We start from the raw sequence: 20,295 nt of genomic DNA on the forward strand, positions 1-20,295 counted from the left end.
TGGCAAGATTTCATTCTTTTTTATGGCTGAGTAATAGTCCTGTGTGTGTGTGTGTGTGTGTGTGCGTGTGCGTGTACATCATCTTTATCCATTCATCTATCGATGGACACTTGGGCTGCTTCCATAGTTTGGCTATTATAAATAATGCTGCAATAAACATAAGGGTTCATATAACTTTTCGAGTTAGTGTTTTCATATTCTTTGGTTAAATACCCAGTAGTGGGAATACTGGATCACATAGTAGTCTTGTTTTTAAGGAACCTTAAGTCTTGCTTTTTGAGGAACCTCCATACTGTTTTCCACAGTGGCTGCACCAGTTTGCCTTCCTACTAGCAGGGCACAAGAGTTCCTTTTTCTCCACATCCTTGCCAACACTTCTTGTTCCTTGTGTTTTTTATTTTAGCCATTCTGACAAGTGTGAAGTGATATCCCATTGTGGTTTTGATTTGCATTTCCCTGATGATGAGTCAAATTGAGCATCTTTTCATGTGTCTGTTGGACATCTGGATGTCTTCTTTGGAGAAATGTCTGTTTATGTCTTCTGCCCATTTTCTAATTGGATTATTTGGTTTTTTGGCATTGAATTATAGTTCTTCATATATTTAGGACACTAACCCTTTATCAGATATGTCATTTGCAAATATCTTCTCCTATTCAGTACTTCTCATTTAGTTTTGTTGATTGTTCCCTTTGCTGTGCAGAAGCTTTTTATTTTGATGTAGTCCCAACAGTTCATTTTTGCTTTTGTTTCCCTTGCCTTAGGAGACGTATCTATGAAAATGTTGCTACAGTGGATGTTGGAGAAATTACTGCATGTGCCCTCTGCTAGGAGTTTTATGGTTTCAGGTCTCACATTTAGGTCTTTAATCCATTTTGAATTTATTTTTGTGTATGGTGTAAGAAAGTGGTCCAGTCTCATTCTTTTGCATGTAGCTGTCCAGTTTTATAATTAACATTCTTTTTTTAAGATTTTATTTATTTATTTAATTATTTGACAGAAAGAGAACATGAGCAGGGGGGAGGGGCAGAGGCAGAGGAAGAAGCAGGCTCCCCACAGAGCAGGGGGAGCCCGATGTGGGACTTGATCCCAGGACCCTGGGATCATAATCCTAGCCAAAGGCAAGTCACTTAACCAACTGAGCCACCCAGGCGCCCTATAATTAACATTCTTATACAGATATATATTAGAATTATCAAAATATAACTACAAAGTTATATTTAACCTGTTTAAAGAAGAGATTAAAAATATGAATAAAGACAGAAAGATTACAAGAATGATCAGACTTGAAAAAGAACCAAACAGAACTTTAACAATTAAATTTAAAAACTGAACAGAAAGGTTTAATAGAAGATTAGTGAACAGGAAGGTAAACCAGAAGAAATTATTCAGGATGCAATGCAGAAGCAAAGAAAAATATGAAGTAAGGTTAAAAGACATGGGGATAGATTTCAATATATATCCATTCAGAGTTCCAGAAAGAAAGGAGAGAGCAAACATAGTAGAGACAGTATTTGAAGAGATAACAGAATTTTCCATATCTAATGAAAGATACCAAGTCAAAGATTTAGGAAACCAAAAGAATCCCCAGCAAAATTTAAAAAGAAAAGGAATTCCACATCCACATATATCAGAGTGAAACTGCAAAATGCCAAAGACATAAAGATCTTTTTTTTTACTTTTTTATTGTTATGTTAATCACCATACATTACATCATTAGTTTTTGATGTAGTGTTCCATGATTCATTGTCTGTGCATAACACCCAGTGCTCCATGCAGAACGTGCCCTCTTTAATACCCATCACCAGGCTAACCCATCCTCCCACCCCCTCCCCTCTAGAACCCTCAGTTTGTTTTTCAGAGTCCATCGTCTCTCATGGTTCGTCTCCCCCTCCGATTTCCCCCCCTTCATTCTTCCCCTCCTACTATCTTCTTCTTTTTTTTTTTTCTTAACATATATTGCATTATTTGTTTCAGAGGTACAGATCTGTGATTCAACAGAAAGACATAAAGATCTTAAAAGTAGCCAAAGAGAAGAGAGGGATTAACTTCAAAGAACTGACAGCTGAATTCTCAACTGTCAGTTTGGTAACAATAAAATCCAGAAAACTGTAGAAATAGTATCATCAATGGGCGGGGAGGAAATAGTATCATCCTAGAATTGTATACCCCACAAAAATTGTTAAGAGTGAGGGTGAAATAAAGACATTTTCAGACAAAAAAAAAATAAGTTTGCCTCCAGTAAATCCTCACTAAAGAAAAATTTAAAGCTTAAGGCAGAAGGAAAGTGACCTCGGGTAGATCTGAGATATCTGAAGGAACAATAAACAAATTAAACAAAAAATCAACTCCAATCACTAAAGGCATTCCTGCTAAAGTCATAAATAAGAAGAGGATGCTTGATATTGCCACTACTATTTAACACCAAATTGGGAGAATTAGTCATTGCAGTTAGACAAGAAAAAGAAATTAGAGGCATAATAATTGAAAGAAAGGGTAAAATTATCTATCTGTAGATGATTTGATTAAATATCTGGAGACCCCAAAAGAATCTATTGAAAAATGACTAAAAACAATAAGATAATTTAGTAAAGTCACAGAATATAAAATAAAAATACATAAATCAATAACATATACACAGTTACCAGTTAGAAGATACAATGGTAAAGAAGATCCTATTTAAAATAGCAAAAAATGGGGGTGCCTGGCTTGGTCTCGGGGTTGTGAGTTTGAGCCCCATGTTGATTATAGAGACTACTTAAATAAATAAAACCTTTTAAAAATAAAATGAAATACTCAGGCATAAACCTTACAAGAAATGTGCAAAATGAGTAAACCATAAAACATTTAAAGGCATTTAAAGTAGATATCCTATATTTTTGGATAGGACAACTTGACAACATAATTATCTCTGCTCTAAGTTAATATATAAATTTAGTATTACCCCAGTCTTTAAAACTCATATTTTCCCAGAGGTAGATTACAGTTACATAGAAGAATAAATAAGCAAGCATAGGGATGAAACCCCTGAAGAAGATCAGTGAGGAGGACTGGCCCAGCCAGATATGAAAATGCACAATGGCGCCTCAAAAACTAAAATATTGTGGTGATGACCCATGAAGAGATAGATTAATAGAAAATAACAGAAATTTCAGAAACAGACTTAGGTTGAATATAGCTATTTTCAAATGCTGGAAAACACTAAAACATGGAATGTTGTAAATACTATAATGTGGAAGACAAATCAGCCTTGTTCATATCAACCCAAAAGTCTAAACAAGGACCAGTGAGTAGAAAAAGTTACAAGGAAACATATTTCATCTAGTTCAATAGAAAAAATAACATTATAATAGTCAGTGGTCACCAAAACAAATGGGCTAATTCTGAAAGTAGGTCTCTGCCGCTTCAGATACTCAAACATAGGCATAATGATCAAGGGTGGGTATTATACATCTGATTCACGCATCAGATGTTTTGCTGAATTCAATCTCCCTTAAAATCCTTTCTGTTCTTGGGGCGCCTGGGTGGCTCAGTGGTTAAGCGTCTGCCTTCAGCTCAGGTCATGATCCCAGCGTCCTGGGATCAAGCCCCACACTGGGCTCCCTGCTCCATGGGAAGCCTGCTTCTCCCTCTCCCTCTCCCCCTGCTTGTGTTCCCTCTCACACTGTCTCATTCTCTGTCAAATAAATAAATAAAATCTTAAAAAAAAAAATCCTTTCTGTTCTTAAGTTTCTATGATTCTGTATAGTTCTCTAATTTAATTTTTTCATAGATCTGTTGTGTAGCCAAGATCATGTCTGTGGTACTTAATTTTCTAAAATTATACTGGTAATTTTTTTTTTTTCTTTTTTGAGAGAGAGAGCTCATGGGGTGGGGGGCAGAGGGAGAGAGAGAGAATCTTAAGCAAGCTCCATGCCCAGGATGGAGCCCGATGCGGGGCTCCATCTCACAACCCTGAGATCATGACCTGAGGCAAAACCAAGAGTCAGACACTTAACCGACAGAGCCACCCAGGTGCCCCATGTAATTTAAGACTTCTAATGTTGATGAAATCATTCAGTGATTAATTCAAAATAATTCTGGCCAAGATCTGGGCAGCAAAGAAAAATAAGCATTTGTAAAAGATGTATAATTTAGAAAGGTGGTGTTTCTTCAGTGTTTAAATGTAAGATAAAAGTCCCACATGTGTGTAGGTAGAAGCACCCCCGCCCCACCACTCCGGCAGACCCTAGAGCACTGACAGAGATGCCATCACATCTCTCCTCCACAGTTCACAGCTCTGATAGCGATGCGGGCTTCTTCAGTCTTTACTGGAAACCAACTCCTTCAAACAGACTGAAGTAAAACTAAACATTTGTGATTGCCATGAAGCACAGGATATTCATTAATTTGGGATCCTCGGTAAACAGTGGTAGTTAATACCACTGGATTAGCACAGTCATGTGTGGGGTGTAGAATAAAAAGTAAAAGCAAGTCAAGGACAGAATATCAACATTTAAGAGACAGGCAGTGGAGGAAGACCAAAAGGAGAGTGAAAAGAAATAAAAAAGTAGGAGAAAAAATTTTTGTCTTGTGAGGAGAGATTACAAAAGGAGTGAACGACTAGTCAACAGGGTCAAATGCTACAGAGAAGTCAAGTTAAATATGGCATTGGGGTTCCTTGGATCTGACAATAAGGAATCATTACAGTACCTTGCAATAGTTTCAGCATTTTAAGAGAAATGATTGTGATAGGAAGGAGAGAATGAAGTAGTAGAGAAAAAGACATGCTCAAGGGATCTTTTAGAATGAAAGCAATGGCCATGCTTATAGATTGTTTATATATCGACACAATGGAACTACTAGAGAGGAAGACATTGAAGATACAAAAGAGAGAGGACAGTGGGCTGGGATTAGGTGCTCAAAGGAAGAAATAACCTTAAATGGGAAGACCGAGCTTGGAGGGGAGGAGGAAGTGTACGCAGAAGCAGACAAGTCTAAGGACATGCCTCAGGAAGTGGCAGGCAGCTCCCCCTCCGAAAGCCATCCTTTCCTTTATGAAGGATGAAACAAAATCATCCTCTAAGAAAGTGAGACGAGATGCTTAGATGGATGATTCTTTCCCTCAGAAGGGAGAAGAGCTGAGGCGCCTGGGTGGCTCAGTCGGTTAAGCGTCTGCCTTCAGCTCAGGTCATGATCTCAGGGTCCTGGGATCGAGCCCCGCATCTGGGCTCCCTGCTCTGCGGGAAGCCTGCTTCTCCCTCCCCCACTTCCCCTGCTTGTGTTCCCTCTCTCGCTGTGTCTTCCTCTGTCAAATAAATAAATAAAATCTTAAAAAAAAAGAAGGGAGAAGAGCTGCCAATGCTCTAGGTCAGGGGCAAAATTCTCTTCAGGTAGGGTAAATAAATGAGGACTCAGAATATGAATTGGAAAAAGTCACTGAATCCTTACCTATTGAAATATATGGGGGTGGGGGGGGTGAAATACAGGAAGAACCAGAATAATGATCAGGGCCAACACACAGCAAATACCTCTTCTCCAAGTAGGTGTTCTTTTTCTTCCTTTGTCAGTAACTTTATTTTTCTGCCTTTGATCCCAGAAAGGAGGTGAGAACATGTGGTGATCCACTCATAACATTCTCTCTGAGGAAAGAGAAAAGATAATTATTAAGCAGAAAAAACAGATTATACCAACTCATTTATTCACTCACTTCTATTGAGGAGCTACTAAGTGCAACTCTTCTAAATACAACTCCATTCAATTAACTTGTTATCACTTCAGTTCAAAGATTTGTGCAGAAATAATTCTCTATGAATACAGATCTAAAATCATATCATCTCTTATCAATAGAGTTTGAGATCTGGGTCATATTGGGACAAGGAGCAGTGAAGTGCCATAAAACAAGATGAAGAAAGATTGCTGGATTTATTATGGGCAAACGGTCTGTCCCAACAAATGGTTCACAACTGACCAGGTCAACTGGGATTGCATAACAAGAACAATAAAAATAGCCCACATTTACATGGCATTAATTATATGCCAGATTCTGTTCTAAGCATGTGCAATATTAACTCATTTGATCTTCAGTATGGAAATATGTGCTATTATGGGGCGCCTGAATGGCTCAGTCGGTTAAGCGTCTGCCTTTGACTAGGGTCATGATCCCAGGGTCCTGGGATCAAGCCCCACATCAGGCTCCCTGCTCAGCGGGGAGCCTGCTTCTCCCTCTCCCTCAGCCTCCACTTCCCCTGCTTGTGCTGTCAAATGAATAAATGAAATCTTTTTAAAAAATGAAATATATGCTATTATTTTTGAGGTATAACTGAAATAACATTATATTGAGAACAAACTGATGGTTACCACAGGGGAGGTGGGGGGGGGGGATGGGTGAAATACATGATGGGGATGAAGGAGAGCACTTGTGATGAGCACAGGGTGTTGTATGGAATTGTTGAATCACTATATTGTACACCCGAAACTAATATAACACTGTATGTTAACTGGAATTGAATTAAAAATTTAATTTAAAAAAAAATTAAAATCTTAAAAAATGCATTAACCCCAAAACACACACACACAAAAAAGAAATAACATTAGTTTCAGGTGAACAACATAATGATTTAATATTTGTGTATATTGCAACATGATCACTACAATAAGTCTAGTTAGTACCTGTCACCATATATAGTTACAATTTTTTTTCTTGTGATGAGAATGGAAATATGTACTACTGTCATTCTCATTTTTTTAGATGAAGAAACTGAAGAACAGAGCAGTTGAACATCTTGCCCAAGGTCATATATATATAGTTAAGCATGGCACTTGGACTCTAATCCAGGTGCTATGGGCTTTTAACTACTACAAAAATATTACTCCCCCACCTCCATTAAAATGAATAAAGATTGGAAGCACTGTTTTGGGGGCAGTGCCTGGGTGGCTCAGTCAGTTAAGCGTCTGACTCTTGATCTCAACTCAGGTCTTGATGTGAGGGTCATGAGTTCAAGCCCCACACTGGGCTCCACATGGAGTCTATTTAAAAAAAGAAGCAGCGGCAGCACTGTTTTGAAAAAGGTGCTCACCCCATATCTGCTGAGATACAGGAAAGGTCTACAGCAGATCTCATCCACCTAAAGTGTATAGTAACACTACATTCACTTAACCAAGATCTCTGAACATCTCAGATCAGGCTTCCATGTTTAAAAGAGATGTAATTCCTTATTAGTGAATAACAGCAGAGTAAACTAGGAAACATTATCCTCTCTGGGGATGGAGATCTGGTCACCTTAATCATCAAAAAACTGTACTGTGTGGTGAAATAATGACCCACTTAGGTTCCTGAAATCAACCATTCAGAACTGTAATATGTCTTATATTTTTCTCATTATTAGACTTAATTCTAATTGTGGAATTATTATGAAATGTCAGAGCCACAAAATTTTAGAAATCCAATCTAAAACCTTATGTTCTAGATAAGGAAACTGAAGCCTATGGGGGTTGAGTAAGTTTAGCACAGCTTCATTAGTGTCACTGATAAATTTCAATTCTGGATTCAAGGGTTAGGATGATGTCTTACTGCATATCAGAAAGAGGATCAAACAAGGGATGTGAAAGTATTGGGTTCTAGTCCTAAGTTCATCTAATTGGTTGACTTCTTGAGTAAATCCTTAAAAGTCTTCTATTTACTAAAAACAAATGAGGTTGAGGGCGCCTGGGTGGCTCAGTCGGTTGAGCATCTGCCTTTGGCTCAGGTCACAATCCCAGGGTTGGGATCAAACCCCGCATCAGGCTCCCTGCTCAGTGGGGAGCCTGCTTCGCCCTCTCCTTCTGCCTGCCGCTCCCCGATTGTGCTCTCTCTCTCCCTGTGTCAAAAAAATAAATAAAATCTTTTTTAAAAAATGAGGTTGTTGGTTTACTCCAGGTGACCCTTATGCAGTGGGGAACTGGCAAAAGCCATCTTGTGGGGTGGGGTGTCCTAATTTGTAGCATTTGCTGATTTCCATAGCATACACATTCCCACTGTGGCAGTTTCAATGGTATTCATCAATTCAGTATGTTATCACTAAATGTGGAGCTGGGAACGGGTGTGCACAGTCAGCTCTTGCTTGCCACTGTGAATCGCCATCATACCACTGCCCCTAAGGATCCTTCCAGCTACAAAACTGAAGCATATATTATTTAACTTTATTGTACCACAGATCAAAGAGTTAGTTAATTTTGAAAATAGTAACAATATTTTTGAAATCTTATTTCTTCAGAGTTAATTCATCATTCATGAGAAATAAACTATTTTCTAGTTGAATTTGTATAATGTGAACCAGATCCTAGTCATTTTCTTATAAACTTCTGAGATATTGAAAATACTACCATAAGACTTCTGATGGGGGGGGGGGAAATCAGTAGGTGTGTTAATGTTACTTAATTTTTTTCCTAGAAAAGTCTCCATCTCCTAGAGATTCTGAAATTAGTAAGATGGTGCACATAAATTATTTTACAACCTAATTTGTTTTAAAGATTTTATTTTTTATTTATTTTTCTGACAGAGAGACAGAGGGGGAGTGGGAGAGGGAGAAGCAGGCTCCCCGCGGAGCGACGCGGGGCTCAATCCCAGGACCCTGGGATCACAACCCGAGCCAAAGGCAGACGCTTAACGACTGAGCCACCCAGGCACCCCTTACAACCTAATTTTTAAAAATAGTGAGACCTATCCCATATGTAAGACATAAAATACATATGTAGAATTTAATAAGAACAGTCATGAACATCACATAGGCTAGAGAAGAGAACGTTACCTGTACCCTATAGGCAAGTCCTTATATACCATAATGTATTTATCCATTCCACTGTCTATCCACGGTCTGAAATCATGATCTCAGCTATACCATATGAAACTAGAAAAGAGAGCAAATTAAACCTAAAGAAGTAGAAAAAAAAGGAAATAATAAGGACCAGACTGGAAATTAAGTAAATAGAAAACAGAAAAAAAATCAATGAGACCAAAAGCTGGTTTTTGAGATCAAGAAAAATGATAACTCTTTTTGTAGACTGACGAGGACAAAGAGAGAGAAGACACAAAATTTCAACAACAGGAAGAAGAGTGTGCACATCCTATCATTATTAAAGGATAATAAGAGAATATTATGAACTATGTCAATAAACGAAACAACTGAGATGAAATCACAAATTCCTTATAAAACCAAAGCCACTGAGCTTACTCAAGAAGAAAAAGATCATAGCCTTATATCTAATAAAGACATTTCCTTGAATCTATTGAGGAAATTAGATAGCCTTTTATCTGAATTGCTCTATTTTTGTAGTTCACAACCTTCCCACAGAGCCCAGATGGCTTCACTGATGAATTCTACCGAACATTTAAGGAAGAAATACACAATTCTACACAAATTGTTCCAGAAAATAGAAGACTCCTTCTAAGAGGCCAGCATTACCCTGATATCAAAACCAAACAAAGGTATTAGAAAACAAAACCACATAATCAATATCCCTCATGAACGTCAATGCAAAAATTCTAAACAAAACTAACAAACTGAATTTTGCAACATATAAAAAAGATAATATATCATGATCAAGTGAGGTTTATCCTAGGGATGCAAGGTTGGTTTAATGTTCAATTCAAAAATCCATCAAGGTACAGTAGCCTCCCCCTTATCCATGGGGGATATGTTCCAGGACCCCCAGTGGATGCCTGAAACCACAAATAGTACCAAACCCTACATAAACTACGTTTTTTCCTATATGTTATGTATAATGAAGGACACAGTAAAAGATTAATAACAAATAATAAAATAGAACAATTATAACAATATACTGTAATAAAAGTATGTGAATGTGCTCTCTCTCTCTCTAAACATCTTACTGTACTGTACTCATCCTTCTTGTGATGATGTGATAAATGCCTATGTGATGAGATGAAGTGAGGGGAATGACACAGACATGTGACCTTGTGATGCTACCTCAGTAGGAGGACCATCTACTGTGCTGGGCTGTGTTGGGCCGTGGGTAACTGAAAAGGTGGAAAGTGGAACTGTGGATAAGGGGGGACTACTGGAATTCACCATATTAGCAAACTAAAAAGCACAACTCATATGATCAACTCATTCAATGCAAAAAAGGATTTGAAAAAATCCAACAATCATCTTTGACTTTAAAAAGTTTTTTCAGGGGCACCTGGGTGGCTCAGTCACTTAAGCGTTAGACTCTTGGTTTCAACTCAGGTCATGATCTCGGGGTCATAAGCTTGAGCCCCACATTGAGCTCTATGCTCAGCGCAGAGTCAGCTTGGGATTCTTCCCTTCCCTCTCCCACCCCCCTGCCCCCCCCCCCCCCCCCCGCTCACACGCTGGCTCCCTCTCCCCCACCCCCTTGAAAGTAAATAAATAAATAAAAATCTTTAAGAAGCTTTTTCAGCAAACATGGACTAAAAAGGAACTTCCTCAACCTGATAAAGGGCATCTGTGAAACACCTACAGCCACGGTTATACTTAAGGATGACAGAATAAATACTTTTCCCCTAAGACAGACAAGGCAAAGATATCAGCTTTCACCACTTTTATTCAACCTGGTACTGGAGAGTCTACGTAGTGCAAAAGGCAAGAAAAATAAATAAAAGGCATACAGATTGGAAGGAAGAGAGAAGACTGCTCCTATCTTCAGATGCCATGACTGTGTACAGAGAAAAGTCTAAAGATTCTAAATGGGAAAAAACTGCTTAAAAAAATAAGTTCAGCAAGATCACAGGATATGAAATCAATATATTTTAAAAATCAATTATAATTCTATATATTAGCAATGAATAATCAGAAATTGAAATTACAAATGAATCACTTACTAAAAAAAAAAAACAAATGAAATACTTATAATAGTACCAAAATATGAATTACATAGGGATCAATCTGAAAAAAGATGTGTAGCAGCACCTGGGTGGCTCAGTTGGTTAAGCGTCTGCCGTCAGCTCAGGTCATGATCCCGGAATCCTGGGATCGAGCCCCATGTAGGGCTCCCTGCTCCATGGGGAGCCTGCTTCTCCCTCTACTCTTCCCGTCTGCTTGTGCCCTCGCTCTCTCTCTCATGCGCTCTCTCTCGCAAATAAAAAAATGAATTCTTTTTTTATTATGTTATGTTAATCACCATACATTACATCATTAGTTTTTGATGTAGTGTTCCACGATTCATTATTTGCATATAACACTCAGTGTTCCATTCAGTACATGCCCTCTTTAATACCCATCACCAGGCTAACCCATCGTCCCACCCCCCTCCCCTCTAGAACCCGCAGTTTGTTTCTCAGAGTCCATAGTCTCTCATGGTTCATCTCCCCCTCCGATTTCCCCCCCTTCATTTTTCCCTTCCTACTATCTTCTTCTTATACAGTATTATTTGTTTCAGAGGTACAGTCTGTGATTCATCAGTCTTACACAATTCACAGTGCTCACCATGGCACATACCCTCCCCAATGTCTATCACCAAGCCACCCCAGCCCTCCCACCCCCCACCACTCCAGCAACCCTCAGTTTGTTTCCTGAGATTAAGAATTCCTCATATCAGCGAGGTCGTATGATACATGTCTTTCTCTGATTGACTTATTTTGCTCAGCATAATACCCTCCAGTTCCAGCTGCGTCATTGCAAATGGCAAGATTTCATTCCTTTTGATGGCTGCATAATATTCCATTGTATATATATACCACATCTTCTTTATCCATTCATCTGTTGATGGACATCTTGGCTCTTTCCATAGTTTGGCTATTGTGGACACTGCTGCTATAAACATTGGGGTGCAGGTGCCCCTTCAGATCACTACATTTGTATCTTTGGGGTAAATACCCAGTAGTGCAATTGCTGCATCATACAGTAGCTCTATTTTCAACTTTTTGAGGAACCTCCATACTGTTTTCCAGAGTGGCTGCACCAGCTTACATTCCCACCAACAGTGTAGGAGGGTTCCCCTTTCTCAGCATCCCCGCCAACATCTGTCGTTTCCTGACTTGTTAATTTTAGCCATTCTGACTGGTGTGAGGTGGTATCTCATTGAGGTTTTGATTTGGACTTCCCTGATGCCCAGCGATGTTGAGCACTTTTTCATGTGTCTGTTGGCCACCTGGATGTCTTCTTTGGAAAAATATCTGTTCATGTCTTATGCCCATTTCTTGACTGGATTATTTGTTCTTTGGGTGTTGAGTTTGATAAGTTCTTTATAGATTTTGGATATAGCCCTTTATCTGATAAGACATTTGCAAATATCTTCTCCCATTCTGTCGGTTGTCTTTTGGTTTTGTTGACTGTTCCCTTTGCTGTGCAAAAGCTTTTTATCTTGATGAAGTCCCAATAGTTCATTTTTGCCTTTGCTTCCCTTGCCTTTGGGGATGTTTCTAGGAAGAAGTTTCTGCGGCTGAGGTCGAAGAGGTTGCTGCCTATGTTCTCCTCTAGGATTTTGATGGACTCCTGTCTCACATTTAGGTCTTTCATCCATTTTGAGTCTATTTTTGTGTGTGGTGTAAGGAAATGGTCCAGTTTCATTCTTCTGCATGTGGCTGTCCAATTTTCCCAACACCATTTGTTGAAGAGACTGTCTTTTTTCCATTAGACATTCTTTTCTGCTTTATCGAAGATTTGTTTTCAAAATAAAAAGATGTGTAAGACCTATACACTAAAAACTGTTGTATAAGACCAATCTATACACAATAAAACTTTGTTGAAAGAAATAAAAGACTTAAGTCAATGAAAAGATATATGGTCTTCACAGATCCAAAGACTCAATATTGTCAGGATGTCAATTCTTCACAAATTGATCAATAGATAAAATGTAAACACAATCAAAATCCCAACAGGGTTTCTTGGAGAAACTGATAAGCTAATTTTAAAAATTTCATATATGGAAAGCAAAGTACCTAGAATAGCCTGCTCAATCTGGAAAAAGAACAACAGGGGCGCCTGGGTGGCTCAGTCGTTAAGTGTCTGCCTTCGGCTCAGGTCATGATCCCAGGGTCCTGAGATCAAGCCCCGCATTGGGCTCCCTGCTCAGCGGGGAGCCTGCTTCTCCCTCTTCCTCTGCTCCTTCCCCACCTGCTGCTCTCATTCACTCACTCCCTCAAATAAATAAATAAAATCTTTGAAAAAAAAAAAAAGAACAAATTTGGAGAATACACTACTGGATTTCAAAAATTCTAAAACTGCAGTAATCCAGATAGTTTCATAACAGAACACAACAGAATGTGCAGAGTAATATCCACTGTGGATGAGAGCCCATATCGAGCGCTGGTGAGGAAGCGAGCAACACCAACAGGCATACAACTGCTGGCATGAGTGGAAATTGGTTTAACAGTTTCTTAAAAAGTTAAACACACACATACCACTGTGACTTAGACATCCCATTCCTAGGTATTTGCTCAACCTCGAGGAATGAAAGCAATGCATATGTACATAAATATGCATTGAAGCTTTGTTTGCAATAATCAAAACCGCAACAATTCAAATGCCCATCAACACAGAATGGATAGTGTATATGCATATAATGAAATACTACTCAGCACTAAAAAGCATGAACTTTTAATAAAAGCAACAATCTGTGTGAATCTCAAAATAATTATGCCTTGTCAAAGAAGTCAGACCAAAAAAGTATACATTCTATTTATATAAATTCTAGAAAATGAAAAATAATCTTTGATGTTGGAAAGTGGATCAGACATTGCCTGGGAAGGGGATGAGGCTGGAAGGAGAAATGACAAAGGGGTACAAGGAAACTTTGAGTGTGTTAGATATTTTCCTTTTTTTTATCATCATAATCATTTTATGGGTGTATCCATAATTTAGAAATTATCAGATTGTATGTGTAGTTTGTGTAGTTTGTTGTAAATCAAGTCAACCTAAGACGTCTGCTAAAAACAAACAGAACAAAAGTAAGGGCAAGATAGTGTTATTACCTTCATCTCATCCAGCTCCCGAAGTTCCTTAGCAGGATTTTTTTCTAAGTGACCTGCCTTATTCAGAGCCATAGCTGTTACCAGCCCTTTGCAACAGCTGGGGGGACAAAAAGCACACACACAGAATGATCTATTTATTGTTGGCTCCTCTTGTAAGTGTTTTAAATCCCTATTCAGTTACCATAATAATTAAACTGTTGACAATAATCTCTCAGTTTCTCACCCTCATCCTGATCCCCCCCTCCATTCCTCTCACTCTTGACCACTGGTAACACTGAATGGAAATGAAGGAGAAAATTGGCTAGACCATAAAAGTTACTTCCTGAATTAGAAGCAATCCTAGTGACACATGCTTCCTAGTTAATAAATTACAATTTTTCAGACCTCATCTGTATTTGGTAGGAATCTTCTAGCTTTTCAGATATAAGGGATTTTCGGCTGAAATTTTTTTAAGAGATGTTTTGGGGGCACCTGGGTAGCTCTGTCAGTTAAGCGTCTGCCTTTGGCTCAGGTAGTGATCTCAGGGTCCTGGGATGGAACCTCGCATCGGGCTCCCTGCTCAGCTTGGTTCTCCCTCTCCCTTTCCCTCTGCTCACGCTTGCTCTCTCTCTCAAATAGATAATAAATAAATAAATTTTTAAAATAAAAGATGTTGGGGCGCCTGGCTGGCTCAGTCGTTAAGCGTCTGCCTTTGGCTCAGGTCATAATCCCAGAGTCCTGGGATCGAGCCCCGCATCGGGCTCCCTGCTCAGCAGGAAGCCTGCTTCTCCCTCTCCCACTCCCCCTGCTTGCGTTTCCTCTCTCGCTATGTCTCTCTCTGTCAAATAAATTTTAAAAATCTAAAAATAAATAAATAAATAAAATAAAATAAAAGAGATGTTTCAGTTGGTGTTCAGTGAAACCAAACATATTTAGTGAAATATAAGTGTACATTCAGTTTTGCACGGAATGACACAGGAAGTACAAGCTTCTTCATAAATGCCCCTCCAGTATGAGCAAACATGCAAGATATATCTTATTAATGCAAGCAAGTGGGCCTTTATGGTTTAATTTGGTTTTCTTTTTACTAATTCTCACTCCCGAGCAGGCATATACTTCCCACCCTACTTATGGTAACATTATGTTCAAAAGAATTCTAAAGCCATTGGGAAAACACTAAAATCATGTATTTCAACTGGGCAGTGTTGAAACTAGTTTAAAAACTAGAAAAAACTAGGGGCGCCTGGGTGGCTCAGTCGTTAAGCGCTGCCTTCGGCTCAGGTCATGATCCCAGGGTCCTGGGATCGAGCCCCGCATCGAGCCCCTCATCGAGCCCCGCATCGGGCTCCCTGCTCGGCTGGAAGCCTGCTTCTCCCTCTCCCACTCCCCCTGCTTGTGTTCCCTCTCTCGCTGTGCCTCTCTCTGTCAAATAAATAAATAAGATCTTTAAAAAAAAAAAAAAAAACTAGAAAAACTAGCATTTCTTTCAAGGTTTGCAAACAGTCCCTCATTGCTGCTACCTCCTTGCCCTTATCTACTCTCTTTATGTCACATTTAATCTTCAAAAGGATAGTAATAAAACAGCCAGATAGTTTCACCTGCTCAAATAGCTGGAATATTGCGCCAACTTTCTGGCCAGTGCAATCGCATCTAGCTCTAACTTTGCAACTCCTAGATCATGTTTCTCAGCACTTTCTTTCCTCAAATTTGGGAGAGTGTTTTGGTCAGTACAGTCAGGCACCATTAAAATCAGCAAGCTTACCATCCACTGGATCATAGATATATGCAATTCATCCATCTGTTAAAAAGTGATTATAACATAAATGACTCATTTTAAATAAATCAAATAGTGAAAAACATACCAAATTTAAAAAGAGAAATCACACCTGTGTCCAACTTTTAACAACACTCTCATTCTTAATGACATCAAATCATCACTACTCTGATTTTGTTCTTTTGTTCACTATACATTAAACTACCCTCCTCCTCCTCTTTAGTTTGGTCAAGGGTATTAACCCCTTAAAGTTGCAGTTCCCCGATTGTGTACCAAGGCATTGAAGGGCTCTGCAGCAAACTGTCAAGGATGCCATGGGATTTTAAATTCTTGAGGGAAGTAATAGTGATGTGTGACATCAATCAACACAGCATGAACTTGACATAGTTCACAGTTCCAACATTAGATGCACTGTATCACTTCTGATGACATCTTACCTTTGCAAAGCTGGTTTTATTGATGGTTGTGTGGTTAAAAAAAAAAAAACGAAAAACAAGTACTTTCGGAAAACCAAGGTACAACAGGGTGGCACTGTCCAACCTGGTTCCAAGGTTAGAGAAGTTGTACAATGTCCAAATACATATGTTCCATTGGTAAGTAATTCTGATTAGAGGAGAATAAAATAAAAGGTTCTTTTTTTTCCAGTGTATGTGTATCTAATAAATTAAATTAAGACATTAAATTTTAGGGATGCCTGGGTGGCTCAGTTGGTTAAGCATCTGACTTCGGCTCAGGTCATGATCCCAGGGTCCTGGGATCGAGCCCCACATCAGGCTCCTTGCTTGGGGGGGAGCCTGCTTCTCCCTCTGCCTGCCGCTCCCCCTGCTTGTGCTCACTCACTCTCACTCGTTCTCTCTGTCTCTGACAAAATAAATTTAAAAAAAATAAATTTTAAAAAAAGACATTAAATTTTACAAAGCTTATTTGAGCAAACGATTAGAATCAGGCAGCATCAAAACCAAAAAATGGTTAGGGGCATTCTGCTGGCAGGGGCCAGGAAAAAGATTTTAAAAGAGAAGATGCTAAAGCAGAGCAAAGAAATTATTTAATTGGCTATAACTCAAATGTTTGCCTTATTTGGGAAAATTTAGTTATTTGGCTGTTATAATAGTTGTTCTTGAGTTTCATTTTTCCATAATCAAGAAAATCTAGTTGAAAATGAAGAGTTCCTGAGTTTTGTTTTCTTAGATTCAAGTGCGTGGACTCTGGTTTTGGTTTGTTTATAGAGGTTACCACAGGCACAAGGGCTACCCCAGTCTAAAGGCCTCCTTGTTTAAGTGTTTTAACGTGTATTACTTTTCCAAACAGTTACTAAGTTATTAGCACAGAAATATTTAGTAAGTTGTTTGAACCTACCTACTTAATAAACTGAACTCTGAGGTATTTATTTTAGTTTAGGAGTATGAAAATACCGAGGCACAAAGGGCTGTGTGAACCGGTCAAGTTTGGGAACCTCTGCATTATGCTATTTGCGGAGGCTGGGACCAAAAAATCAAACACAGAAAACTTTATGAAATGCAAACATCTAAGCACACCATACCCTTCAAATGCTCTATCCCCTTTCTCTGTTGGTGAGTTCCTCAGTCCTCTTCTCTAGGTTTAAACATGACCTACTCTGAGAAGTTTTTTTAACTTCGACTGGCTTTAATTTGCTCCTTTCCCACGTTTCTATGGTACTTTGTACACCTCTATTATAACAGTTTGCACATCTGTGACCTCAATTAGCCTGTGCGTCTCTTTAAGACACGGGCCATCATTTTATCCCTCAAAACCACACACAGTACTTGGCAGAGAATTAAGTGCTTAATAGATGTTTGTTAGAGGGACAAATAAAAATCAAACTTGGTAGCCCATCTGGTAGTAAAACCCAAGCGCCCCACCTCAGAAGGAAAGGTTGTTAATGACCTAAAGCAATGTTGATGAGTGTATTTTTACACCTTAATTGACACATCAGGAACAGGGCAACTCTTCCGAGGAATGGTTTAAAAAGACTGTTATCCCATTTCACAAGTCAAAAGATATGTCCCCCCCACATTCATAAGATATGCCCCTGCTGCTTCTCAAAGTAAATAAATTCCTAACTGTTCTTTCTTATACCAATGCCCTGGATTGTACTGTCATTGAAAGAACTAATTTGTGCTTACATAAAATATTAATCAATCCTTGAACTGTCCCTAATAAACAGAAAAATGTTATCTTCATTTCAGAGTTATATTGGAGAGATTAAATGATAGAATCTAGGACATGCAATAATTCATGTGAATTTAAAATTAGAATCAAATTACACACAAAAGTATATCTTTTACTTTCGCAAAGATGTGAAAGCATTCTTTGTAATTAGAGAGTACGTATGATAACTTCTATAATAAACCAGAGGTTTATTGTGATCCTGATAAAAATTCGTAAGAGAATTTTTAATGAATTAAGTGCTTTTCTTTTAGGAAAAGACTTATTCCAAATTCACTAATCTTGTCAGGGATGACAAGTAGCTACTTAGCTACCTTCTAGCTGATTTTTTTTTTTTTAAAGATTTTATTTATTTAAGAGAGAGAGAATGAGAGAGAGCACATGAGAGGGGGGAGGGTCAGAGGGAGAAGCAGACTCCCTGCCAAGCAGGGAGCCCGATGCGGGACTCGATCCAGGGACTCCAGGATCATGACCTGAGCCGAAGGCAGTCGCCTAACCAACTGAGCCACCCAGGCGCCCCTGATTTTTTTAATCATAAATAATTTGTCCCTTCAAAATATAAGTGATATTTAATAATGAGTAAGAGAAATTTATGTTATGGGCAGGTCATTTTGAAAATGGATAAGAAGAATTTCCACCTTGGTATGATTTTGCTGCTGACAATGACACATAGCTCACTTTTTAAAACTTTCAAATTTATTTTTTTTAAAGATTTTATTTATTTATTTGCCAGAGAGAGACACAGCAAGAGAGGGAACACAAGCAGGGGGAGTGGGAGAGGGAGAGGCAGGCTTCCCACTGAGCAGGGAGCCCAATGTGGGGCTCGATCCCAGGACCCTGGGATCATGACCTGAGCCGAAGGCAGATGCTTAACCGACTGAGCCACCCAGGCGCCCCTAAAACTTTCAAATTTATATACTTGAAAATCTGGAAATAAGTTTCTAATTGTTCTAAAATCTTACAATTAAAGTGTTTCAGCTGGCTGAGAATCTTTTGTTAAAATGTAGAAGTGCTCCATCGTCTAATGTCAGCAAGAACAACTGACTGACATTAGAATAGAGGGAAAATTTTACTAGTCAATTTAATAGAAACCTTTGCATAACACTGATGGAATTAAAGGATGAGTCTTATTATTTAATAAATACAGTCAATAAGGCACTTCTTCAATTTCGATTCATTTTTCTTTGTGAGCTATCATTTCAGAATGACAGTCCTTAAAAGCAAGTGCTGAAGCTGACCTTCAAATGACTTTACCATTAAGTATTAACTTGTGATTATAAAAAATTATAAAACCTGTTCACTCACATCAGTTTTTTAACTATTACTAAAAATTATCTTAAAATGTTGTTTACTTCAACACAAAAATAGACTCAAAATGGATGAAAGACCTAAATATGAGACAGGAATCCATCAAAATCCTTGAGGAGAACACAGGCAGCAACCTCTTCAACCTCAGCCACAGAAACTTCTTCCGAGAAACATCCCCAAAGGCAAGGGAAGCAAGGACAAAAATGAACTATTGGGATTTCATCGAGATAAAAAGCTTTTGCAGAGCAAAGGAAACAGTCAACAAAACCAAAAAACAACGACAGAATGAGAGAAGATATTTGCAAATGTTTTATCAGATAAAGGGCTAGTAACTAAAATCTATAAAGAACTTATCAAACTCAACACCCAAAGAACAAATAATCCAATCAAGAAATGGGCAGAAGACATGAACAGACATTTCTGCAAAGAAGACATCCAAATGGCCAACAGACACGTGAAAAAATGCCCAACATTGCTCAGCATCAGGGAAATCCAAATCAAAACCTCAATGAGATACCACCTCACACCAGTCAGAATGACTAAAATTAACAAGTCAGGAAACGACAGATGTTGGCAGGGATGCTGAGAAAGGGGAACCCTCCTACACTGTTGGTGGGAATGTAAGCTGGTGCAGCCACTCTGGAAAACAGTATGGAGGTTCCTCAAAAAGTTGAAAATAGAGCTACTGTATGATGCAGCAATTGCACTACTGGGTATTTACCCCAAAGATACAAATGTAGTGATCCGAAGGGGTACATGCACCCCAATGTTTATAGCAGCAATGTCCACAATAGCCAAACTATGGAAAGAGCCCAGACGTCCATTGACAGATGAATGGATAAAGAAGATGTGGTATATATATATATACAATGGAATATTATGCAGCCATCAAGAAAAACGAAATCTTACCATTTGCAATGACGTGGATCGAACTAGAGGGTATTATGCTAAGCAAAATAAGTCAATCAGAGAAAGACAAGTATCATATGATCTCACTGATATGAGGAATTTAAAAAACAAGACAGAGGATCATAGGGGAAGGGAGGAAAAAATGAAACAAGATGAAACCAGAGAGGGAGACAAACCATAAGATTAATCTCAGGAAACAAACTGAGGGTTGCTGGAGTGGTGGGGGGG

At 38.7% G+C, this 20,295-nt stretch overlaps 1 protein-coding gene across 1 annotated transcript in view; it reads right to left on the minus strand.

The window, feature by feature from the left end:
• The window catches only part of AXDND1 (axonemal dynein light chain domain containing 1), a 98,536-nt gene that overhangs the window by 13,386 nt on the left and 64,855 nt on the right, over nt 1-20,295 (minus strand). The window contains exons 18-20 of the mRNA XM_021682863.1: nt 15,488-15,687; nt 13,911-14,007; nt 5,509-5,619 (exon numbers count right to left, since the gene is read on the minus strand). Of these exons, the coding sequence (XP_021538538.1) occupies nt 5,509-5,619; nt 13,911-14,007; nt 15,488-15,687 (408 nt within the window). The remainder of the gene's footprint in view (nt 1-5,508; nt 5,620-13,910; nt 14,008-15,487; nt 15,688-20,295) is intronic.

Source organism: Neomonachus schauinslandi, chromosome 6 (assembly GCF_002201575.2).
Source record: "Neomonachus schauinslandi chromosome 6, ASM220157v2, whole genome shotgun sequence".
Taxonomy (NCBI): domain Eukaryota; kingdom Metazoa; phylum Chordata; class Mammalia; order Carnivora; family Phocidae; genus Neomonachus; species Neomonachus schauinslandi.